This window comes from Heptranchias perlo, chromosome 3 (genome assembly GCF_035084215.1).
Source record: "Heptranchias perlo isolate sHepPer1 chromosome 3, sHepPer1.hap1, whole genome shotgun sequence".
Taxonomy (NCBI): Eukaryota; Metazoa; Chordata; class Chondrichthyes; order Hexanchiformes; family Hexanchidae; genus Heptranchias; species Heptranchias perlo.
In genome coordinates, this window is record NC_090327.1 from 3,135,568 (window position 1) to 3,162,233 (window position 26,666).

The 26,666-nt window shown below is 49.0% G+C and overlaps 1 protein-coding gene across 2 annotated transcripts in view; it reads left to right on the forward strand.

The window, feature by feature from the left end:
• lama3 (laminin, alpha 3) overlaps window positions 1-26,666 on the forward strand; it is a 440,498-nt gene that overhangs the window by 265,836 nt on the left and 147,996 nt on the right. For both annotated transcript variants that reach the window (XM_067977687.1, XM_067977691.1), the window contains exons 30-34: window positions 7,387-7,564; window positions 9,165-9,291; window positions 15,924-16,063; window positions 18,514-18,629; window positions 23,166-23,377. In XM_067977687.1, the coding sequence (XP_067833788.1) occupies window positions 7,387-7,564; window positions 9,165-9,291; window positions 15,924-16,063; window positions 18,514-18,629; window positions 23,166-23,377 (773 nt within the window). The remainder of the gene's footprint in view (window positions 1-7,386; window positions 7,565-9,164; window positions 9,292-15,923; window positions 16,064-18,513; window positions 18,630-23,165; window positions 23,378-26,666) is intronic.

Genomic DNA, 26,666 nt, shown 5'->3' on the forward strand with positions numbered 1-26,666 from the left:
TCCGGCCATGGACATGAGCAACCTGCCACTGCCTCTGCTGCAGCCACAGGGGATGCACCACGTAGAAGCAGCAGGAAGGGAAAGGCGAAGGATTTGTGATCGCGAAGGGTACGCACAAGGGTGTCTGACAGACGGTCATGTTTTTCATTTCTATTTGGTCTTTGTTAAAGTCACCTGAAATGTTATCATTCTCACTACTGCTGCCACGTCTTGTCCATTCTTGACTGGCTTTTGTGATAGGGCCCTTACATGTGCTTCATCATGAACGGCGACACTTGATGCCACCAGTCGGTCACTTTACAGTGGATGTATGTGTAGTTGCAGGACTGTTTTGTGCAGGGGAGGGGGGGTTGCTAGTGTTGGCGCTGGGCTTTCCAGGTGGTGTGAGGACTGGACTCCTCTCACTTTCTGATCATATGAGAACCGTTCACATATGAGTGACTCCCTGGCCTCACAAGCAACCAGGTGAGCTGCTGATCTGCCCATGGGTTCATCCTCCTCCTCCTCCTCCTCCTCCTCCTCCTGCCGCTGCTCCTCCTCAATGTTCATTGCAGATGTGGATGCTGGATGAGGGGATGGGGCCTCCTCTACCGGTACCCCTCTCTTTTGCGCCATGTTGTGCAGGACACACCACACTACCATAATGCGTATTGAAGCGCTCCCCCCAGAACGATCAAGACACTGAAATCGCATCTTCAGACGTCCTATCACATGTTCAGTTGTAGATCTGGTGGCGATGTGGCTGTCATTATATCAAAGCTGTTGCTCTCTGGGCTTCCTCAGAGGTGACATGAGCCACATGTGCAGGGGATAACCCCTGTCCCCGAGGACGCAGCCCTTGAGGGTGTTTGGTGCGTGGAAGAGGGGCGGGATGTTGAATTCCCTCAGAATGAATGAATCGTGGCAGCTGCCATGGAATCTGACGCACACTTGAAGAAATCTTTTGCGGTGGTCACAAACGAGCTGAGCGTTGATGGATTGATAACCCTTTCTGTTGATGAACAGTCCTGGCTCGTGTGGAGGTGCTCGTATTGCTATATGGGTGCAATCGATTGCACCCTGTACAGGTGGGAATCCAGCAACAGAGTGGAATCCCACTGCCCTGTCCGTCTGGCTGAGGTCGTCCATGGGAAAGGTTGACGTATTGCGAGGCCCTGCGAAACAAGCCGTCGGTGACCTGCTTTATGCACTTTTGCGCAGATGACTGAGAGACCCCGGCGATGTCCCCGGTGGCATCGTGGAATGATCCGGAGGCGAAGAAGTTGAGGGCAGTGGTCACTTTAACTGTGACAAGTAAGGAGATGCTGCCAGGCCCAGCCGGGAGCAGCTCGGCATGAAGGAGGCTACAGATGTCTGCGACTACCTGGGGACTGACTCTCAGCCTCCATATGCACTGCTCCTCAGAGAGGTCCAGGAAGCTGAGCCTCGGTCTGTAGACCCTGTGGCGAGGGTAGTGCCTCCTGCGACGTCGCTCCCTCTGTTGTTGCCCTCCGTGCTCTTGTGCAGGTCCCTGTGGTGCGGCACTGTGTTGTGGAGCTCCACGTGGCGGAGTTGGGCGCCGCGCCTGGCGAGGACGGTGATGTTCCTCGTCCTGCGATGTAGTGGTGAATGCAGCCATGGCGCTCCCCCCCCCATCCTGATGGTGTCAGTTCGAGGGGGTCCGAAAAGTTGGTAAATATGTGTAAACAGAACAATTCTGAGTGGAAACCAAGAATTTTCAGTCTAAACACAAAGATCTCCTAGCCGTAAGTTTGTCTGAGAGAACTGAGTGCCCTGCTGCAAAAACTCACCTTTTACCCCCACCTGTCATTTAAATGTCCAAATGGCTGCCAACTGAAACACGACTTGTTCCCCGTGGCTTTAATTGCCGGCGGGACTTCCGAGTTTGGGAACGGCGCGCACACCCAGATGACTCTGGGTCGTGCGGGTTCTTAGGCTTGTTGGAGCCAGGATTTCTGTCCGCTCCCGGAAATCGTGATTTTCTTCGCCCCCTCCCCCCCCAACCCCCAACACACCCGCTGTTCCGGTTTAAAATCGAGCCCAATATTTCACTGAGTTATAAATCACTGGTTAGGCCTCAGCTGGAGTATTGTGTCCAATTCTGGGCACCACATTTTAGGAAGGATGTCAAGGCCTTAGAGAGGGTGCAGAGAAGATTTACCAGAATGGTACCAGGGACGAGGGAATTTTGCCAATATTACTGTTCTACTTCAGCTATGTGGAGAAGCTGGGATTGTTCTCCTTGGAGCAGAGAAAGTTATGGGGAGATTTAATTGAGGTGTTCAAAATTATAAAGGATTTTGATGGAGTAAATAAAGAGAAACTGTTTCCACTGGCAGGGAGAAGTTGGATAGACTGAGACTTTTTTCCCTGGAGAGTAGGAGGTTAAGGGGTGATCTTATAGAAGTCTGTAAAATAATGAGAGGCATAGATAAGGTAGATAGTCAAAATCTTTTCCCAAAGGTAGGGGAGTCTATAACGAGGGGGCATAGATTTAAGGTGAGAGGGGAGAGATACAAAAGGGTCCAGAGGGGCAATTTTTTCACTCAAAGGGTGGTGAGTGTCTGGAACGAGCTGCCAGAGGCAGTAGTAGAGGCGGGTACAATTTTGTCTTTTAAAAAGCATTTGGACAGTTACATGGCTAATCATAGAATCATAGAAGTTACAACATGGAAACAGGCCCTTCGGCCCAACATGTCCATGTCGCCCAGTTTATACCACTAAGCTAGTCCCAATTGCCTGCACTTGGCCCATATCCCTCTATACCCATCTTACCCATGTCACTGTCCAAATGCTTTTTAAAAGACAAAATTGTACCCGCCTCTACTACTGCCTCTGGCAGCTCGTTCCAGACACTCACCACCCTTTGAGTGAAAAAATTGCCCCTCTGGACCCTTTTGTATCTCTCCCCTCTCACCTTAAATCTATGCCCCCTCGTTATAGACTCCCCTACCTTTGGGAAAAGATTTTGACTATCTACCTTATCTATGCCCCTCATTATTTTATAGACTTCTATAAGATCACCCCTTAACCTCCTACTCTCCAGGGAAAAAAGTCCCAGTCTGTCTAACCTCTCCCTATAAGTCAAACCATCAAGTCCCGGTAGCAATCCGGGTCAGAAGGGTATAGAGGGATATGGGCCAAGTGCAGGCAACTGGGACTAGCTTAGTGGTATAAACTGGGCGACATGGACATGTTGGGCCGAAGGGCCTGTTTCCATGTTGTAAACTTCTTTGATTCTATGATTCAAGGAGGGTCGGTAACCAGAGGACACAGATTTAAGGTAATTGGTAAAAGAACCAAAGGTGAAATGAGGAGAAATTGTTTTACACGGCGAATTGTTATGATCTGGAATGCGCTGCCTGAAAGGGCGGTGGAAGCAGATTCAATAGTAACTTTCAAAAGGGAATTGGATAAATACTTGAAAAGGAAAAACTTGCAGGGCTATGGGGAAAGAGATGGGGGAGTGGGACTAATTGGATAGCTCTTTCAAAGAGCCGGCACAGGCACGATGGGCCTTCTGTGCTGTAAGATTCTACCCAGAGCTGTGTAAAGCTGTCAAATAACCTCCAATATATTGGAGAAGTTTTCTTTCGGAAACAATTTTAAAAAGACTCTAGTGGGTGGAATGTTTTCATTTCGTACATCAAAAAAGAAAATTGTTGTCCAGAGTTTCATACTGAGGTTGCATTACTTGGATTTGGAAATAAAAGTGCAATTGGAAACCGCATTGTTCATCAATTTCATTTGGAAATGGATGAATAACATTTATTTATACAAGTTGCTCAAACATAGCTTTTAGGAATGGCAAGTAAAAGTAATAAACAGAGCAATCTTGATTAGATCAAGAAAGATTGCACCACCACAGATCAAATAAATAACAGTAATATTGGCAAAATTCCAGAGTCCAGGCTCGACTTCCTCATGAATTGCATGAAAATAGTTGCTTCTTTTCGATTTATGAAACTGCTGTTATATTTGTGTCTACAATGGCAGTGACTTTCTCCAGCTGTTGGGAAGGAATGCGGGTACGGTAGCATAGTGGTTATCTTACTGGGCTAATAATCCAGAGGCCTGGACTAAAATCCCGAGTCATGAGTTCAAATCCTGCCATGGGCAGCTGGCGAATTTGAATTCAATTAATTAAATAAAAAAAAATTAAAAAAATCTGGAATTAAAATACTAGTATCAGTAATGATGGCCATGAAACGACCGGATTGTCGTAAAAACCCATCTGGTTCACTAATGTCCTTTACGGAAGGAAACCTGCCGTCCTTACCCGGTCTAGGCCTATATGTGACTCCAGACCCACAGCAATGTGGTTGATTCTTAATTGCCCTCTGAAATGGCCCAGCAAGCCACTCAGTTGTAAAATCTCGCTACGAAAAGTCATAACAAGAATAAAACCGGACGGACCACGAGGCACCAGACACGACAACGGCAAAACACCAAGCCCAGTCGACCTTGCAAGGTCCTCCTTACTAACATCTAGGGACTTGTGCCAAAATTGGGAGAGCTGTCCCACAGACTAGTCAAGCAACAGCCTGACATAGCCATACTTACAGAATCATATCTTTCAGCCAACGTCCCAGACTCTTCCATCACCATCCCTGGGTATGTCCTGTCCCACCGGCAGGACAGACCCACCAGAGGTGGCGGTACAGTGATACACAGTCAGGAGGGAGTGGCCCTGGGAGTCCTCAACATTGACTCTGGACCTCATGGCATCAGGTCAAACATGGGCAAGGAAACCTCCTGCTGATTACCACCTACCGTCCTCCCTCAGCTGATGAATCAGTCCTCCTCCATGTTGAGCACCACTTGGAGGAAGCACTGAGGGTAGCAAGGGCACAGAATGTACTTCTGGGTGGGGGACTTCAATGTCCATCACCAAAGAGTGGCTCGGTAGCACCACTACTGGCCGAGTCCTGAAGGACACAGCTGCTAGACTGGGCCTGCGGCAGGAGGTGAGGGAAAAACTTACTTGTCCTCACCAATCCACCTGTCGCAGATGCATCTGTCCATGACAGTATTGGTAGGAGTGACCACCACACAGTCCTCGTGGAGATGAGAGTCCCGTCTTCGCACTGAGGACACCATCCAACGTGTTGTGTGGCACTACCACCGTGCTAAATGGGATAGATTCAGAACGGATCTAGCAGCTCAAAACTGGGCATCCATGAGGCGCTGTGGGCCAGCAGCAGCAGAATTGTATTCCAGCACAATCTGTAACCTCATGGCCCGGCATATTCCTCACTCTACCATTCCCAACAAGCCAGGGGATCAACCCTGGTTCAATGAGGAGTGTAGAAGAGCATGCCAGGAGCAGCACCAGGCGTACCTAAAAATGAGGTGCCAACCTGGTGAAGCTACAGCACAGGACTACATGCATGCTAAACAGCGGAAGCAACATGCTATAGACAGAGCTAAGCGATTCCACAACCAACGGATCAGATCAAAGCTCTGCAGTCCTGCCACATCCAGTCGTGAATGGTGGTGGACAATTAAACAACTAACAGTAGGAGGAGGCTTTGTAAACATCCCCATTCTCAATGATGGCGGAGATCCAGCACGTGAGTGCAAAAGACAAGGCTGAAGTGTTTGCAACCATCATTCAGCCAGAAGTGCCGAGTGGATGATCCATCTCAGCCTCCTCCCGATATCCCCACCATCGCGGAAGCCAGTCTTCGGCCAATTCGATTCACTCCACGTGATATCAAGATAACGGCTGAGTGCACTGGATACAGCAAAGGCTATGGGCCCCGACAACATCCCAGCTGTAGTGCTGAAGACTTGTGCTCCAGAACTAGCTGCGCCTCTAGCCAAGCTGTTCCAGTACAGCTACAACACTGGCATCTACCCGACAATGTGGAAAATTGCCCGGGTATGTCCTGTCCACAAAAAGCAGGACAAATCCAATCCGGCCAATTACCGCCCCATCAGTCTACTCTCAATGATCAGCAAAGTGATGGAAGGTGTCGTCGACAGTGCTATCAAGCGGCACTTACTCACCAATGCTCAGTTTGGGTTCCGCCAGGACCACTCGGCTCCAGACCTCATTACAGCCTTGGTCCAAACATGGACAAAAGAGCTGAATTCCAGAGGTGAGGTGAGAGTGACTGCCCTTGACATCAAGGCAGCATTTGACCGAGTGTGGCATCAAGGAGCCCTAGTAAAATTGAAGTCAATGGGAATCAGGGGGAAAACTCTCCAGTGGCTGGAGTCATACCTGGCACAAAGGAAGATGGTAGTGGTTGTTGGAGGCCAATCATCTCAGCCCCAGGGCATTGCTGCAGGAGTTCCTCAGGGCAGTGTCCTCGGCCCAACCATCTTCAGCTGCTTCATCAATGACCTTCCCTCCATCATAAGGTCAGAAATGGGGATGTTCGCTGATGATTGCACAGTGTTCAGTTCCATTCGCAACCCCTCAGATAATGAAGCAGTCCGAGCCTGCATGCAACAAGACCTGGACAACATCCAGGCTTGGGCTCATAAGTGGCAAGTAACATTCGCGCCAGATAAGTGCCAGGCAATGACCATCGCCAACAAGAGAGAGTCTAACCACCTCCCCTTGACATTCAACGGCATTACCATCGCCGAATCCCCCACCATCAACATCCTGGGGGTCACCATTGACCAGAAACTTAACTGGACCAGCCATATAAATACTGTGGCTACGAGAGCAGGTCAGAGGCTGGGTATTCTGCGGCGAGTGACTCACCTCCTGACTCCCCAAAGCCTTTCCACCATCTACAAGGCACAAGTCAGGAGTGTGATGGAATACTCTCCACTTGCCTGGATGAGTGCAGCTCCAACAACACTCAAGAAGCTCAACACCATCCAAGATAAAGCAGCTCGCTTGATTGGCACCCCATCCACCACCCTAAACATTCACTCCCTTCACCACCGGCGCACTGTGGCTGCAGTGTGCACCATCCACAGGATGCACTGCTGCAACTCGCCAAGGCTTCTTCGACAGCACCTCCCAAACCCGCGACCTCTACCACCTAGAAGGACAAGGGCAGCAGGCACATGGGAACAACACCACCTGCACGTTCCCCTCCAAGTCACACACCATCCCGACTTGGAAATATATCGCCGTTCCTTCATTGTCGCTGGGTCAAAATCCTGGAACTCCCTTCCTAACAGCACTGTGGGAGAACCGTCACCACATGGACTGCAGCGGTTCAAGAAGGCGGCTCACCACCACCTTCTCGAGGGCAATTAGGGATGGGCAATAAATGCCGGCCTCGCCAGCGACGCCCACATCCCGTGAACGAATAAAAAAAAAAGGAATGCCTTTTGTCACTCATTTATACATCATTGTGATTGTGCATAATGTTATCCTTAGAAATGGCACTGTCTTTATTTTGAAATTTTCAACAGCTCGTGCGTGGTGTCCAAGTATGAAATACCTTTGTCTTCAGTGAAGGTGAAGGATGGACAACTTTCAACAGCAGGCCTTCCAACACAACCGAACTTGCCTAATGATCCACAAACCTTATCTCAGCGGCCTCCAACCATGCTGGAACCAGCAGACGTTATTTTATTGAAATCGCCACAGGTAATCAACTGTTTTGAGTGTGGAAATATCTTAATGTGAAGTAATATCCATAAAATAGAAAGAAGGAAAGAAAGACTTGCATTTATGTAGCGCTTTACATGAGCTCAGGACTTCCCAACGCGTTTTACAGCCAATGAAGTACTTTTGAATCCTAACCACTGTTGTAATGTAGGAAACGCAGCAGCCAATTTGTGCACAGCAAGATCAAACAAAGAGCAATGAGATAAATGGCCAGATAATCTGTTTTAGTGATGTTGGTTGAGGGATAAATGTTGGCCAGGACACCAAGGAGAATCCACTGGCCTTCCTCGAGATTGTGCCATGGGATCTTTTACGTCCAACTGGGAGGGCAGACAGAACCTCGGTTTAACATCTCATCCAAAAGACGGCACCTCCAACAGTGCAGCACTCCCTCAGTACTGCGCTGGAGTGTCAGCCGAGATTATAGGCTCAAGTCGCTGGAGGGAGACTACGGGTCTGTAGTTGCCTGTGTTTTTTTTGTCACTCTTTTTGAATATGGGCACCACATTGTCCTGTTTCCAATCTACTGGTACTTAATTAGTTTCCACTGACTCCCTCATAATGATTGTCATGGCCTCCCAAATCTCCTCCATACTCTCTCTCTCATCACTCTGGAATAAAAACTATCTATTCCTGAGGATTTCTTTGCTTTGAGCCAACATATCCTGTCTCGATCTTCTATTTCATATATGGTGAGTTCATTGATAATACTTGGAATGTCTTTGGAGAGGGAAAGTTACTCGTACTTTCCCTTGTCATTCAGAATATTTACTATTTTGTGTTCATCCTCAGTTTACCAGTCACACAGAATCATAGAACCAAAGAATCTTACAGCACAGAAGGAGGCCATTCGGCCCATCGTGCCCGTGCGTGTGCCGTCTCTTTGAAAGAGCTATCCAATTAGTCCCACTCCCCTGCTCTTTCCCCATAGCCCTGCAAATGTTTTCTTTTTCAAGTATTCGCCTAATTCCCTTTTGAACGTTACTATTCAATCTGCTTCCGCCAGCCTTTCAGGCAGTGCGTTCAAGATCATAACAACTCGCTGCGTAAAAAAAAATTCTCCCTCATCTCCCCCTCTGGTTCCTTAAATCTGTGTCCTCTGGTTACCGACCCTCCTGCCAGTGGAAACAGTTTCTCCTTATTTATTCTATCAAAACCTCTCATAATTTTGAACACCTCTATTAAATCTCCCTTTAACCTCTGCTCTAAGGAGAACAATCCCAGCTTCTCTAGTTTCTCCATATAACTGAAGTCCCTCATCCCCGGTTTCTCTGTGTACAAACCTGCTGACAAAGAACTGGTTTATGATTTTGTGCACTGAGGAAATTTTCCTCCCTGATGAGTACAAACAGTTCCAAAATAGAAAGGGACACAGTGGAAATGGGAGAAACGGTCAGGAAAATGGAGGAAAGAGCTGAGCTCTGAAGTATAAGGTCAGTGTTCAAACTAGATAATTGTAGCAATTTACAGACTTTGGAAAAATAATAAAAAGTAAATGTTGGGCATATGCTGCAGGTTTTTAAAAAAATATATAAATGAGGAATTATTTTTAACAACGTGAGGCTTAATTGTTTTATAGAATCAAATCACCTTCAAGACAAGAGTTCCAAATGCAGGCAAACATGTGGTTATTGTGCACTTTTATCAGCCTTTGTACCCAACGTTTCCAGTCGAGGTGCTGGTAGATGGTGGACGTCCCTATAATGGTGAGTAATAACAGTCGTTAAACGGACTGCGCTGATGTTGATGAATTATACTTAATTTTAGCTTCCAACAAATTCTCGCTAGAATTATTCATAGAGTCATAGAAAGGTTACAGCACAGAAGGAGGCCATAGGGCCCATCGAGTCCCTGCCGGCTCTATGCAAGAACAATCGAGCTAGTCCCACTCCCCCGCCCTATCCCCGTAGCCCTGCAATTTTTTTCCTTTCAACCTTATCCAGTTCCCTTTTGAAGGCCATGATTGAATCTGCCTCCACCACCCCCTCAGGCAGTGCATTCCAGATCCTAACCACTCGCTGTGTAAAGAAGTTTTTCCTCATGTCACCTTTGCTTCTTTTGCCAATCACCTTAAATCTGTGTCCTCTGGTTCTTGACCCTTCTGCCAATGGGAACAGTTTCTCTCTATCTACTCTGTCTAGACCCTCCATGATTTTGAACACCTCGATCAAATCTCCTCTCAACCTTCTCTGTTCCAAGGAGAACAACCCCAGTTTCTCCAGTCTATCCATTGAAGTAACTGAAGTCCCTCATCCCTGCAATCATTCTCGTAAATCTCTTCTGCACCCACTCTAAGGCCTTCACGTCTTTCCTAAAGTGCGGTGCCCGGAACTGGACACAATATTCCAGAGCCCGGATATTAGCGGGGAGGCAGGATGGCAGCGGGGGCAGCGATTGGGTGCCTGGGTGACCCGCCCAGTAAAATCCGTCCGTTCCCCACGCGATCGCAGGTCAATTGGAGCCACTCAACTTGGCTTCCGGGTGAGCCATCGAAAACCTGCGCTGCGGGCGGACTGCACACCCGCATCACAGGCTGTCAGCCAAGGGAGCTCTGTTTAAAGGGGCAGTCCTCCAATGGCTGTTCCTGGATCAAACACCCAAATAAACAATGGAGCAACCCAGGGGAAAGGCTTCTCTTAGATTCAGCGATGCCTCACTCCAGGTGCTACTGGATGGGGTGAGGAGGAGGAGGGGTGTCTTTTACCAGGCGGACGGGAGGAAGTGGCCTGCCTCTGCCACCAAGAAGGCCTGGCACATCAGCAGCAGCAACGTCTCCCCCACCTGGATCCAATGCAGGAAGCGCTTCAATGACCTAACAAGGTCAGCCAAAGTGAGTACACTTACTGATTCTCCTACACTCCGTCTTCCACATCACCGCCCCCACCCCACAACTCATTCTGCACTGCCAACACTGCTCTATCACATCTCTCCTCACACCCACTCAAAGCTCATCCTCAACTTACCTGCACTTACTCACCACTTCATCACCTCCCCAGTACTCACCCCACCACTACCACTCAACCCAATCCTCATACAATGTCATGGCTCTGTCTCATTCTCACCCTCTGATGCATCTCTTTCATGGTCATCCACCCCCAAACCAATGCATTCAGCGGTTGGCCGCGTCACCATCACTCACTCACACCTCTCTACTTTCTCCCCTTATAGGAGAAGAGAGCCCAGAATGCACGGGAGAGGGCAAGGACCGGAGGGAGGCCGCAAGAGGTAGTCGTGCACACAGACGTGGAGCAGGAGGCTCTGGAGCTCAGCTGAACCCTCGAGAGCCTGTTCGTCAGGGACACTGAGACTGGCACCCGACAAATGTCTGGTGACGGATCTTTAACATTCAGCACACACAATAGCAATTGATGTTAACATGCCTTGCCATCTTCAGCATCTTAACATCTGTCACCATGCTTAATATTGCTTTCTGTTCTCCTTCAGGGCCTTCAGCGACCGCTGTGATGGCAGAGGGCGATTCCTCAGAGGACTTGCCGGCCTCTGAGGGGGCCCCGTCACATCTGAGTGAGCCATCCACCAGCACAGATACACACTCCTCGGTGGGTCCCCATCCTCAGTTAGTTGGGGTCGCACATGGTGAGTCACCACACACATGTGAGCACGAGCAGACACTGGTGGCAGGGGCAGCTGTGGAGAGTCCGCGTCGGTGGGAGCACTCTTCCCCAGGCTCTGCTCAGCTGGACATAGATGCTGAACCCTGGGGGCCATCCTTTAAAAGGAGAATGATCGAGGGGCAGCAGTACATTTGCGAGGTACTGGAACAGGTGCCATGTGCACTCTCCACAATCGCACAGAGGATGGAGGAGTCCAACTCCTGCATGAGTGGAATGGTGGCACAGGTAAGGGAGGGCATCTCTGAGATACTGTCACAGGGACGTGAGGGTATCTCTGAGATAGTGTCGCGGGTAAGTGCGGGAATGTCTGTGATGGAGGGAAGGCTAACCTCCATGGAGCTTCAAGCACGGCTCACAAATGAGTCCATTCAGGCCCTGACAACGGCCCTTCGGACTCAGGGTGAACAACATTCTGTCGCCTTAAACAGGCAGGCAGATACTCTAGCACTTACAAGGCTTCACACATGTCCTGCAAACTGTCGTCCAGCAGAGTGGTAGGAGTGGTAGGAGTGGTAGGAGTGGTGCCCTTTCATGTGCTTCACCATGAACGCCGACACTTGATGTCACCCATTGGGTCACTCTACAGTGAGTGCATGTGTAGTTGCAGGACTGTTATGTGCAGGGAGGGGGATGCTGGTGTGGCCGCTGCTCTGTCCAGGTGGTGAGGACTGGACTCTTCACACTGACTGATGTTAGGAGAACCATTCACATACCTCACGAGCAGCTAGGTGAGCCGCTGTTTTGCCCATGGGTTGCTCCTCCTCCTCCTCCGCCTCCTCCTCCGCCTCCTCCTCATTGTGGGTGGCAGATGTGGATGGGGCCTCCTCAAGCGGCCCCCCTCTCTGTTGTGCCATGCTGTGCAGAGCACAACACATGACTATAATGCCTGGTGTGTATTGAAGCGCTCCCCCAGAACGATCAAGGCACCTGAAGCGGATCTTGAGCAGCCCTATAGCATGCTCAGTTGTAGACCTAGTAGTGATGTGGCTGTCGTTATATCGACGCTGTTGCTCGGTGGTGGGGTTCCTCAGAGGTGTCATCAGCAACGGGTGCAGAGGAGGAGGCAAAGGAGCCACCCTTTTCGGGTGTTCGGTGCGTGGAAGGAGGGCGGGATGTTGGACTCCCGGAGGATGAAGTAATCGTGGCAGCTGCCAGGGTATCTGGCGCACACATGAAGGAATCTCTTGTGGTGGTCACAAACGAGCTGAGTGTTGATGGAGTGGTAGCCCTTTCTGTTGATGAACAGTCCTGGCTCGTGTGGAGGTGCTCGTATTGATATATGGGTGCAATCGATTACACACTGTACCTGTACGAAGCCAGCCACGGTGTGGAATCCCACTGCCCTCTCTGTCTGTCTGAGGTCGTCCGTGGGGAAGTTGATGTCGTGCGAGGCCCTGCGAAACAAGCCGTCGGTGACCTGCCTTATGCACTTGTGTGCAGACGACTGAGAGACCCCAGCGATGTCCCCGGTGGCACCCTGCAATGATCCGGAGGCGAAGAAGTTGAGGGCAGTGGTGACTTTGACAGCCACAGGTAAAGAGATGTTGCTCAGCCCAGCCAGGAGCAGCTCGGCATGAAGAGCCTGCAGATGTCTGCGACGACCTGGCGTCTGACTCTGAGCCTCCGTATGCACTGCTCCTCAGAGAGGTCCAGGAAGCTGAGCCTCGGTCTGTAAACCCTCTTGCGACGTCGCTCTCTCTGTTGTTGCCCTCCATGCTGTTGTGCAGGTGCCTGTGGCACAGCACTGTGTTGTGGAGCTCCACGTGGCGGAGGTGGACGGCGTGCCTGGCGAGGCTGGTGATGTTGCTCGTCCTCGGATGAAGTGATGAATGCAGCCATGGCATCCCCCCCATCCTGACGGTGTGAGTTTGAGGGGTCCGCAAAATAGGTAAATGTGTTTGCACAGCAGAGTTTTGGCTGAAAAATAAGAATTTTGAGTGACAACACAAAGGTGTTGCAGCCAAAACTTTGTCTGAAGTGACAGAGTGCCCTGCTGCAATAAATGAGGTTTTCCCCCCACCTGTCAAATAATCCTTTGCATCTCCCACTGGCTGCTGGCTGAAACACGTCTGCTCCAACAGGGAGTGTTTCCCACAGCACGGGAAACACGCTGAGGATCCTTCAAAATTGCACCCCTGCCAAAATGTCCACTCAATGAGGTCTCTCAAGTACCTCAACTATCTGTCAAGGTATGTAAATCATCATCCTGTCGGCTTTAATTGCCGGTGGGAGTCCCACATTCGGGAGGTGCGCGCGCACCCGAACGTGTCACTGGGGAACCCGGAAGTCAGTGGGTTGGAGCCGGGCTCCAAACCCGCTCCGGATTTATACAATTTTAGGAGCCCCCAAATGCACCCGCTCCGCCATCCGAAAATCAGCACCCAGCTGTGGCCAAACCAGTGTTTTATAAAGGTTCATCGTGACTTCCTTGCTTTTGTACTCAATGCCTCGATTTATAAAGCCCAGGATCCCGTATGCTTTTTTAACCACTTTCTCAACCTGCCCTGCCATCTTCAACAATTTGTGCACATATACCCCCAGATCTCTCTGTTCCTGTACCCCTTTTAGAATTGTGCCCTCTAGTTTATATTGCCTCTCCTTGTTCTTCTTACCGAAATGTATCACCTCACATTTTTTTGCGTTTAAATTTCATCTGCCATGTGTCCGCCCATGCCACCAGCCTGTCTATATCCTCTAGAAGTCCATCACTATCCTCCTGTTCACTACACTTCCAAGTTTTGTGTCATCTGCAGTTTTGGAAATTGTGCCCTGTACACCCAAGTCCAAGTCATTAACATGTATATCAAGAAAAGCAGTGGTCATAGTACCGACCCCGGGGGAACACCACTGTACACCTCCCTCCAAACAACTCAGTGTTCAGTTCCATTCGCAACCCCTCAAATAATGAAGCAGTCCAAGCCCGCATGCAGCAAGACCTGGACACCATCCAGGCTTGGGCTCATAAGTGGCAAGTAACATTCGTGCCAGATAAGTGCCAGGCAATGACCATCTCCAACAAGAGAGAGTCTAACCACCTCCCCTTGACATTCAACGGCATTACCATCGCCGAATCCCCCACCATCAACATCCTGGGGGTCACCATTGACCAGAAACTTAACTGGACCAACCATATAAATACTGTGGCTACAAGAGCAGGTCAGAGGCTGGGTATTCTGCGGCGAGTGACTCACCTCCTGACTCCCCAAAGCTTTTCCACCATCTACAAGGCACAAGTCAGGAGTGTGACGGAATACTCTCCACTTGCTTGGATGAGTGCAGCTCCAACAACACTCAAGAAGCTCGACACCATCCAGGACAAAGCAGCTCGCTTGATTGGCACCCCATCCACCACCCTAAACATTCACTCCCTTCACCACCAGCGCACTGTGGCTGCAGTGTGCACCATCCACAGGATGCACTGCAGCAACTCGCCAAGACTTCTTCGGCAGCACCTCCCAAACCCGCGACCTCTACCACCTAGAAGACAAGAGCAGCAGGCACATGGGAACAACACCACCTGCACGTTCCCCTCCAAGTCACACACCATCCTGACTTGGAAATATATCGCCGTTCCTTCATTGTCGCTGGGTCAAAATCCTGGAACTCCCTTCCTAACAGCACTGTGGGAGAACCATCACCACACGGACTGCAGCGGTTCAAGAAGGCAGCTCACCACCACCTTCTCGAGGGCAATTAGGGATGGGCAATAAATGCTGGCCTCGCCAGCAACGCCCACATCTCAAGAACAAATAAAAAAACACTGTTCACCACTACTCTCTGTTTCCTGTTACTTAGCCAATTCTGTATCCATGCTGCCACTTTTATTCCATGGGCTTCAATCTTGATGATAAGCCTATTATAAAGCACTTTACAAACGCTTTTTGAAAGTCTATATACACCACATCAACTGCATTGCCCTCATCAACCCTCTCTGTTACTGCATCAAAAAACTCTCTCAAGTTAGTTAAACACTATTTGCCTTTAACAAATCCATGCTGGCTTTCCCTAATCAATCCACACTTGTCCAAGTGACTGTTAATTCTGTCCCGGATTATCATTTTTAAAAGTTTCCCCACCACCGAGGTTCAACTGACTGGCCTATAGTTGCTGGGTTTATCCTTTCACCCTGTTTTGAACAAGGGTGTAACATTTGCAATTCTCCAGTCCTCTGGCACCACCCCCGTATCTAAGGATGTTTGGAAGATTATGGCCAGTACCTTCACAATTTCCAACCTTACTTCCCTCAGCAACCTATGGATCCGGACCGGGTGACTTATCTACTTTAAGTACAGCTAGCTTTTCTAGTACCTCCTTTTTATCAATTTTTAGCCCATGCAGTATCTCAACTACATCTTCCTTTACTGAGACTCTGGCAGCATCTGCTGCCTTGGTAAAGACAGATGCAAAGTACTCATTTAGTACCTCAGTCATGCCCTCTGCCTCCACGAGTAGATCTCCTTTTTGGTCCTTAATCGGCCCCACCCCTCCTCTTACTACCCATTTACTGTTTACATGCCTGTGGAAGGTTTTTAGATTCCCTTTTATGTTGGCCGCCAGTCTATTCTCATACTCTCTCTTTGCCCCTCTTATTTCCTTTTTCACTTCCCCTCTGAACTTTCTATATTCTGCCTGGTTCTCACTTGTATTGTCAACCTGACATCTGTTCTGCTTCATTATTAATACAACTCTCTCTTTCTTTTCAGGATTCTTCAGTGCTTCCTTCTGCCCACATGGGTTTGGGTGCCGCGACCAGGTCATCTCGGGAAATAGAATAGAATTGGATATAATCAATCTGGAGTTGTCCGTCATTTTAAGCATTCCTAAAAAAAAAGCACTTTGGGTGGTGAGTTTTGAACAAATATTGAAAGAGTATCATTGCCTGTTTCCCTACATGACAACAGTGACTACATTTCAACAACAACAACAACTTGCATTTACATAGCATCCTTAAGGTAGTAAAACATCCCAAGGTGCTTCACAGGAGCGATTATCAAACGAGTTTTGACACCGAGCCACATAAGATATTAGGACAGGCTTGGTCAAAGAGGTAGGTTTCAAGGAGCGTCTTAACAGAGGAGAGGGAGGTAGAGAGGCGGAGAGGTTTAGGGAGGGAATTCTAGAGCTTGGGGCCCAGGCAGCTGAAGGAACGGCCACCAATGGTGGTGCGATGAAAATCGGGGATGCGCAAGAGGCAAGAATTGCAGGAGCGCAGAGATCTCGGAGGGTTGTCGGGCTGGAGCAAGTTACAGAGATAGGGAGGGGTGAGGTCATGGAGGGATTTGAACACAAGAACGAGAATTTTAAAATCGAGGTGTTCCCAGACCGGGAGCCAATGTCGGTCAGCGAACATAAGATCATAAGAAAGAGGAGCAGGAGTAGGCCATCCGGCCCCTCGAGCCTGCTCCGTCATTCAACAAGATCATGGCTGATCTTCCACCTCAACGCCATTTTCCTGCACCATCCCCATATCCCTCGATGCCTTTAATATCTAGAAATCTAGCGATCTCTGTTTAGAATGAACTCAATGACTGAGCCTCCACAGCCCTCTGGGGTTGGGAATTCTAAAGATTCACCACTCTCTGAGTGAAGAAATTTCTCCTCATCTCAGTCCTAAATGGCCGACCCATTTCCTAAATGGGGTTATGGGTGAACGGGACTTGGTGCGAGTTAGGATACGAGCAGCAGTGTTTTGGATAAGCTCAAGTTTATGGAGGGTGGAAGATGGGAGGCCGGCCAGGAGAGCACTGGAATAGTCCAGACTCGAGGTAACAAAGTTCTCTGAAGATCACGAGTGTGATGCTGCCCTGAAATAGTGCAAGTGTTTTGAAACATGAAGTGCTTGGTTACAGGGGAGGGGAGTGGTCGGTACCGGAGGGAGAGAGGGGTCAGAGCCAGGGGGGAGGGTCGGTAGCCAGGTCGAGAGTGGGGGGGATCGGTAGCCGGGTCGGGGAGAGGGGGTGTCGGTAGCCGGGTCGGGAGCGGGGGGGATCGGTAGCCAGGTCGGGGAGAGGGGGGGTCGGAAGCCGGGTCGGTGAGATGGGACTGTCGGTGGCCGGGTCGGGGGGAGGGGGTGTCGGTGGCCGGGTCGGGGGGAGGGGGTGTCGGTGGCCGGGTCGGGGGGAGGGGGTGTCGGTGGCCGGGTCGGGGGGAGGGGGTGTCGGTGGCCGGGTCGGGGGGAGGGGGTGTCGGTGGCCGGGTCGGGGGGAGGGGGTGTCGGTGGCCGGGTCGGGGGGAGGGGGGGTCGGTGGCCGGGTCGGGGGGAGGGGATGTCGGTGGCCGGGTCGGGGGGAGGGGGGGTCGGTGGCCGGGTCGGGGGGAGGGGATGTCGGTGGCCGGGTCGGGGGGAGGGGGGGTCGGTGGCCGGGTCGGGGGGAGGGGGTGTCGGTGGCCGGGTCGGGGGGAGGGGGGGTCGGTGGCCGGGTCGGGGGGAGGGGAGGTCGGTAGCCGGGTCGGGGAGAGGGGGGTCGGTAGCCGGGTCGGGGGGAGGGGGGGTTGGTAGCTGGGTCGGGGGGTGGGGTAGCTCGGAAGCCAGGTCGGGGTGGGTGTCGGTAGCCGGGTCAGTAGCCGGGTCGGGAGGGTGGTCACTAGCCAGTGGAGGGGGGGTCAGTAGCCGGGTCGGGGGGGTGGTCACTGGCCAGTGGAGGGGGGGTCAGTAGCCGGGTCGGGGGGATGGTCACTAGCCAGTGGAGGGGGGGTCAGTAGCCGGGTCGGGGGGGTGGTCACTAGCCAGTGGAGGGGGGGTCAGTAGCCGGGTCGGGGGGGTGGTCACTAGCCAGTGGAGGGGGTGGTCAGTAGCCGGGTCGGGGGGATTTGATGACCAAGGCGGGGGGAGCAGACCAGTTTCTTTTACTGTGGGATCGGGAGGGTCACTCCTGCTCCTCCTGACTCCACATTCAGCTAAGTACAGGGGGGCCTTCCTGTGGGTTAACGCCATGATGTGTTGTGTGAGTTCAGCACATGACGAGTGAAGCACTGGGACATCCAAAAATTAAAAGTGGGTCTTCAAGAAACACAGGACTCGAATTTGAATAAATGCCTCCGGCCTTTAACTGTTCCGATGTGTGCTCCTGCTGCCAGCGTATCGATCATATCCAATATGGCGGGCGGCGCATTTCCGGCCAGAAATGCGCGCACACTTCCTGCCCGCCATATTGGGAGTTTAGTAGGCCGGTTAACACCGGCATGAGCACAATGGGCCAATTGGCCTCCTTCTGTGCTGAAATCTCTATGATGCTATGAATGAATCTCTTTGCAATGCTAATTTACTTAAAATGAAAATACTTTATATTTTAGGACTACATCTTAATTGTTCCTTCAGAGAGTTACGATCCTGACTTACAAAATGAAAAACCTCTGGATAAGTCATTTGATTTCATTACCGCCTGTGGTGGGAATAGCTTTTACATCGAGTGAGTATAATTAATTGAATATAATTGTTCTGATCTTTTGCGTTTTATATTCCCTTGAATGTGAGTGGAAAAAAATTGGGTAAAGTCACCTGCGAGCAAATTGATGCTTCTTTTTCAGTCAAGAATGAAATAAAGAGGGTGAAATTTCTCGTGACAATAATTCTGGCGAAACAGTCAACGAGAGTATTAAACGGGATTTTCTTTTAATTCCTGTCAGGAACTTAAAAAAAACCAGTACACTCAGCAGGCTGAAATGAATCAATGAAGAGGAATTTATATTTTGCAAGGGGAGGACTGCATTGTGTAATGTGAGTCTTTTTACCACCATACGATTTGGCTTGAAATTAACAGGGCCTCAGCTGTTCAGACAGACTCCCACTTTAAGTCCAGCTGGAATCCAGTATATTGACTGGGATATAGGCCCGGACCTGGATACATGGCACGGCAATGTTGGAACACTTTATTCTGCATAGACATGTGCAATTTTGCTGGAATTGGGGTGTGCATTCTTATAGAAATGTTCCATGAAGTGCTGGAAGAGTGTTGAAACAAATCCCCTGAACTGGCTTCAGGCAGCCTGCCAGTAAATGCCTTGAAGTAAAAAGCGAAAATACTACAGCTCCTGGAAATCTGAAAGAAAAACAGAAAATGCTGGAGACACACTGCAGGGCTGTGAAAATTGCAGGGCTATGTGGAAAGAGCAGGGGAGTGGGACTAATTAGATAGCTCTTTCAAAGAGCCATCACAGGCACGATGGGCAGAATGGCCCTCCTTTTGTGCTGTATGATTCTATGATCCCATTCTTACAGCACTTGGATTTTTTTCTACTCATAAATGGACATCCAAGATCAATGGTCCAGCTGGTCCAGACGGTACACTGTAGATTATTGGAGCAGGTCACAATCTCAGCTGAGCTGTCAAGCGGAGGCTAGATGTTTCCCCAAAGAGAGGAAGGCAGTCATGTAGCATGAGCGACCTGTGCCACTCTTCTGCACCTGCTCATGGTTAGTTAGAAAATAGCATCGGGAGAACCCAGGATCCATTTGCCTTCTCAGCCAGAGAGTGAGCTGTGAGCCCTATGCAAGGGGGAGGAAAATTAGCAAAAACAAATTGGAAACTAAAGTTAAAAACGAAGAATCAACATTCACATTTACTATTATGTATCTTAGTATATAAGTGTGTTATGTTTGGCTTAATGTATCTGAGAAAAAATAGCTAAAATAAAACATTTGCTGATAATTATATGAGGCTTTAACAGTCTCTGGTCTCCATATTATGAAAAGGATACAGAGGCACTGGAGAAGGTGCAAAAAAAGATTCACAAGGATGATACCAGAACTGAGAGGATATAACTATCAGGAAAGACTGAACAGGCTGGGGCTCTTCTGTTATGAAGGGTTCGATAGGGTAGATGTAGAGAAGATGTAGTCAAGCAACAGCCTGACATAGCCATACTCACAGAATCATACCTTTCAGCCAACGTCCCAGACTCTTCCATCACCATCCCTGGGTATGTCCTGTCCCACCGGCAGGACAGACTGACCAGAGGTGGCGGTACAGTGATATACAGTCAGGAGGGAGTGGCCCTGGGAGTCCTCAACATTGACTCTGGACCCCATGAAATCTCATGGCATCAGGTCAAACATGGTCAAGGAAACCTCCTGCTGATTACCACCTACCGTCCTCCCTCAGCTGATGAATCAGTCCTCCTCCATGTTGAGCACCACTTGGAGGAAGCACTGCGGGTAGTAAGGGCACAAAATGTACTCTGGGTGGGGGACTTCAATGTCCATCACCAAGCGTGGCTTGGCAGCACCACTACTGACCGAGCTGGCCGAGTCCTGAAGGACATAGCTGCCAGACTGGGCCTGCAGCAGGTGGTGAGCGAACCAACACGAGGGAAAAACCTACTTGACCTCGTCCTCACCAATCCACCTGTCGCAGATGCATCTGTCCATGACAGTATTGGCAGTTCTTGTGAAGACCAAGTCCCATCTTCACACTGAGGACACCATCCATCGTGTCGTGTGGCACGAGAACTGTGCTAAATGGGATAGATTCATAACAGATCTAGCAGCTCAAAACTGGGCATCCATGAGGCACTGTGGGCCATCAGCAGCAGCAGAATTATATTTCAGCACAATCTGTAACCTCATGGCCCGGCATATTCCTCACTCTACCATTACCAACAAGCCAGGGGATCAACCCTGGTTCAATGAGGAGTGTAGAAGAGCATGTCAGGAGCAGCACCAGGCGTACCTAAAAATGAGGTGCCAACCTGGTGAAGCTGCAACTCAGGACTACATGAATGCTAAACAGCGGAAGCAACATGCTATAGACAGAGCTAAGCGATTCCACAATCAACAGATCAGATCAAAGCTCTGCAGTCCTGCAACATCCAGTCGTGAATGGTGGTGGACAATTAAACAACTAACAGGAGGAGGAGCTCTGTAAACATCCCCATACTCAATGATGGCGAAGTCCAGCACGTGAGTGCAAAAGACAAGGCTGAAGTGTTTGCAACCATCTTCAGCCAGAAGTGCCGAGTGGATGATCCATCTCGGCCTCCTCCCGATATCCCCACCATCACAGAAGCCAGTCTTCAGCCAATTCGATTCACTCCACGTGATATCAAGAAACGGCTGAGTGCACTGGATACAGCAAAGGCTATGGGCCCCGACAACATCCCAGCTGTAGTGCTGAAGACTTGTGCTCCAGAACTAGCCAAACTGTTCCAGTACAGCTACAACACTGGCATCTACCCGACAATGTGGAAAATTGCCCAGGTATGTCCTGTCCACAAAAAGCAGGACAAATCCAATCCAGCCAATTACCGCCCCATCAGTCTACTCTCAATCATCAGCAAAGTGATGGAAGGTGTCGTTGACATTGCCACAAAGCGGCACTTACTCACCAATAACCTGCTCACCGATGCTCAGTTTGGGTTCCGCCAGGACCACTCGGCTCCAGACCTCATTAAAGCCTTGGTCCAAACATGGACAAAAGAGCTGAATTCCAGAGGTGAGGTGAGAGTGACTGCCCTTGACATCAAGGCAGCATTTGACCGAGTGTGGCACCAAGGAGCCCTCGTAAAATTGAAGTCAATGGGAATCAGGGGGAAAACTCTCCAGTGGCTGGAGTCATACCTAGCACAAAGGAAGATGGTAGTGGTTGTTGGAGGCCAATCATCTCAGCCCCAGGACATTGCTGTAGGAGTTCCTCAGGGCAGTGTCCTAGGCCCAACCATCTTCAGCTGCTTCATCAATGACTTTCCCTCCATCATAAGGTCAGAAATGGGGATGTTCACTGATGATTGCACAGTGTTCAGTTCCATTCACAACCCTTCAGATAATGAAGCAGTCCGAGCCTGCATACAGCAAGACCTGGACAACATCCAGGCTTGGGCTCTTAAGTGGCAAGTAACATTGGCGCCAGACAAGTGCCAGGCAATGACCATCTCCAACAAGAGAGAGTCTAACCACCTCCCCTTGACATTCAACGGCATTACCATCGCCGAATCCCCCACCATCAACATCCTGGGGGTCACCATTGACCAGAAACTTAACTGGACCAACCATATAAATACTGTGGCTACAAGAGCAGGTCAGAGGCTGGGTATTCTGCGGCGAGTGACTCACCTCCTGACTCCCCAAAGCCTTTCCACCATCTATAAGGCACAAGTCAGGAGTGTGATGGAATACTCTCCACTTGCCTGGATGAGTGCAGCTCCAACAACACTCAAGAAGCTCAACACCATCCAGGACAAATCAGCCCGCTTGATTGGCACCCCATCCACCACCCTAAACATTCACTCCCTTCACCACCGGTGCACAGTGGCTGCAGTGTGTACCATCCACAGGATGCACTGCAGCAACTCGCCAAGGCTTCTTCGACAGCACCTCCCAAACCCGCGACCTCTACCACCTAAAAGGACAACAGCAGCAGGCACATGGGAACAACACCACCTGCACGTTCCCCTCCAAGTCACACACCATCCCGACTTGGAAATATATCGCCGTTCCTTCATCGTCGCTGGGTCAAAATTCTGGAACTCCCTTCCTAACGGCATTGTGGGAGAACCTTCACCACACGGACTGCAGCAGTTCAAGAACGCGGCTCACCTCCACCTTCTCAAGGGCAATTAGGGATGGGAAATAAATGCTGGCCTTGCCAGCGACGCCCACATCCCATGAACAAATTTTAAAAAAAGATATTTTGTGGGAGAATCCAAAATTAAAGGACATAAATGTAAGACAATCACTAATAAATCCAATAAAGAATTCAGGAGAAACTTCCTTACCCAGAGATTTGTGAGAATGTGAAACTTGGTACCAGATGGAGTAGTTGAGATGAATAGCATAGATACATTTAGGGGAAGCTAGATAAGTGCATGAGGGAGAAAGAAATGGAAAGATATGTTGATGGGATGAGAGGAGGCTCGTGTGGAGCATAAACACTGGCATAGACCTATTGAGCCAAATAGCCTGTTTCTGGGCTGTAAATTCTATGTAATTCTCTGTAATTCTGTCTTTTCAGTCCTGCCACATCATCCAGATTCTGTACAGACTCTGTTAAATCGCTAGTGGCATTCTACAATAATGGAGCTCTACCCTGCCAGTGTGATGGAGATGGTGCCACCAGCCCTATGTGTAATCCATTTGGAGGCCAGTGTTCCTGCCAGCCAAATGTTATTGGACGTCGATGTGACAGATGCGTCATTGGCTATTATATGTTTCCTAATTGTCGACGTAAGTTGGCATTTGTACAATTGCAAACTAATCTGCCAGGAGAATTATGTTTTGCATTTTGACACATTTTGATAACTTTACGAGGCACAATAAATTCTGTATAGTTATAAATTTATGTTCTATTTTTGGGGCTGAAATTGTCAAGTATTTGTCTTATCCACAAGTTATATCCTGCATTGAGCTTCCCTTCTATTGAAGCACTTGTACCAAAGCCAAGCACTTGTACCAAAGCAGCACTCTACCAGTGCAATCCTATTAAATATTGCTGTCAGCACCACTCCTTCTCCTCCGAATCTGTGATTATAGGATCATAGAATCATGCAGCACAGAAAGAGGCCATTCAGCCCAACCTGCCTGTGCCGGCTCTTTGAAAGAGCTACCCAATTAGTCCCATTCTACTGCTCTTTCCCTATAGCCCTGCAAATCTTTCCTTTTCAAGTATTTATCTGATTCCCTTTTGAAAATTACTGTTGAATCTGCTTCCACCATTCTTTCAGGCAGTGTGATCCAGATCATCACAATTCGCTGCGTAAAAATATTTCTCCTTATTTCCCCTCTGGTTCTCTTTCCAATTACCTTGAATCTGTGTCCTCTGGTTACCGACCCTCCTGCCAATGGATACAGTTTCTCCATATCTCCCACGGACCACTCTAAAGTAAAAGTACTCAAAAGGAGGAGGGCCAATTTCAATGGGATGAGAACTGATCTGGCCCGGGTAAATTGGAATCAAAGATTGGAAGGCAAAACTGTAATTGAACAGTGGGCGGTCTTTAAGGAGAAGATGGTTCGGGTACAGACAAGGTACATTCCCACTAGGCAGAAAGGTAGGACAACTAAAGCCAGAGCCCCCTGAATGACAAAAGAGATAGTGAGTAAGATGAAACGGAAAAATGGGGCGTATTACAGATGTCAGGTTGATAATACAAGTGAGAACCAGGCAGAATATAGAAAGTTCAGAGGGGAAGTGAAAACGGAAATAAGAGGGGCAAAGAGAGAGAGTATGAGAATAGACTGGCGGCCAACATAAAAAGGAATCCAAAAGTCTTCTACAGGCATTTGAACAGTAAACAGATAGTAAGAGGAGGGATGGGGCCGATTAGGGACCATAAAGAAGATTTACTCATGGAGGCAGAGGGGTTGGCCGAGGTACTAAATGAGTACTTTGCATCTGTCTTTACCAAGGAAGAGGATGCTGCCAGAGTCTCAGTAAAGGAAGATATAGTTGAGATACTGGATGGACTAAAAATTGATCAAGAAGAGGTATGGGAAAGGTTAGCTGTACTTAAAGTAGATAAGTCACCCGGTCCGGATGGGATGCATCCTAGGTTGCTGAGGGAAGTAAGGATGGAAATTGCGGAGGTACTGGCCATAATCTTCCAAACATCCTTAGATACAGGGATGGTGCCAGAGGACTGGAGAATTGCAAATATTACACCCTTGTTCAAAAAAGGATGTGAGGATAAACCCAGCAACTACAGGCCAGTCAGTGGTGGGGAAACTTTTAGAAACGATAATCCGGGACAAAATTAACAGTCACTTGGACGAGTGTGGATTGATTAGGGAAAGCCAGCACAGATTTGTTAAAGGCAAATCGTGTTTAACTAACCTGATACAGTATTTTGATGAGATAACAGAGAGCGTAGATGACGGCAATGAAGTTTATGGACTTTCAAAAGGCGTTTGATAAAATGCCGCATGGTAGGCTTATCATCAAGATTGTGGCCCGTGGAATAAAGGGGGCAGTAGCAACATGGATACAGAATTGGCTAAGGGACAGGAAACAGAGCGTAGTGGTGAACGGTTGTTTTTCGGACTGGAGGGAGGTGTACAGTGGTGTTCCCCAGGGGTCAGTGCTGGGACCACTGCTTTTCTTGATATATATTAATGACTTGGACTTGGGCGTACAGAGCACAATTTCAAAATTTGCAGATGACACAAAACTTGGAAGGGTAGTAAACAGTGAGGAGGATAGTGATAGACTTCAAGAGGATATAGACAGGCTGGTGGAATGGGCGGACACATGGCAGGTGAAATTTAATGCACAAAAATGTGAAGTGATACCTTTCGGTAGGAAGAATGAGGAGAGGCAATATAAACTAGAGGGCACAACTCTAAAAGGGGTGCAGGAACAGAGAGATCTGGGGGTATATGTGCACAAATCGTTGAAGGTGGCAGGGCAGGTTGAGAAAGTGGTTAAAAAAGCATACGGGATCCTGGGCTTTATAAATAAAGGCATAGAGTATAAAAGTATGGAAGTCATGATGAACCTTTATAAAACACTGGTTCAGCCACAACTGGAGTATTGTGTCCAGTTCTGGGCACCGCACTTTAGGAAAGATGTGAAGGCCTTAGAGAGAGTGAAGAAGAGATTTACTAGAATGATTCCAGGGATGAGGGACTTTAGTTATGTGGATAGACTGGAGAAGCTGGGGTTGTTCTCCTTGGAACCGAGATGGTTGCGAGGAGATTTGATAGAGGTGTTCAAAATCATGAAGGGCCTAGACAGCGTAGATAGAAACTATTCCCATTGGCGGAAGGGTCAAGAACTAGAGGACATAGATTTAAGGTGATTGGCGAAAGAACCAAAGCTGACATGAGGAAAAACGTTTTTACACAGTGAGTGGTTAGGATCTGGAATGCACTGTACAAGGGGGTGGTGGAGGCAAATTCAATCATGGACTTCAAAAGGGAACTGGATAAGTACTTGAAAGGAAAAAATTTGCATGAGTAGGACTGGCTGGATTGCTCTTGCATTGAGCCAATGGGCCGAAAGGCCTCCTTCCATGCTGTAACCTTTCTATGATTCTGTGATTCTATCTATATTTACTTTATCAAAACCCTTCATAATTTTGAACACCTCTATTAAATCTCCCCTTAACCTTCTCTGCTCTAAGGAGAACAATCCCAGCTTCTCATCCCTGGCACCATTCTAGTAAATCTCCTCTGCATCCTCTCCAAGGCCTTGACGTCCTTCTAAAGTGTGGTGCCCAGAATTGAACACCATACTTTAGTAGCTATTGAGGCTATACGGAGACAAAAGGCTGCATCTCTCATAACTAATTTGGTGACAATAATTAGAGAGGACCAGGCCCCTTTCCTCTCAGTACCAATCTTGCCAAGACCTAATACTAATATAAGAGGTCTTGATCACTACATACTTTATGGATAGCAACAAAGGACAAACACCGAGTGGGCCGAATGGCCTGCTTCTATGTTGTAGCTTCTATGTATTTCTATGTAGTTAATTTTTAGATTTTTTTGAAGAATATGCATTACCAAATTATGTCCG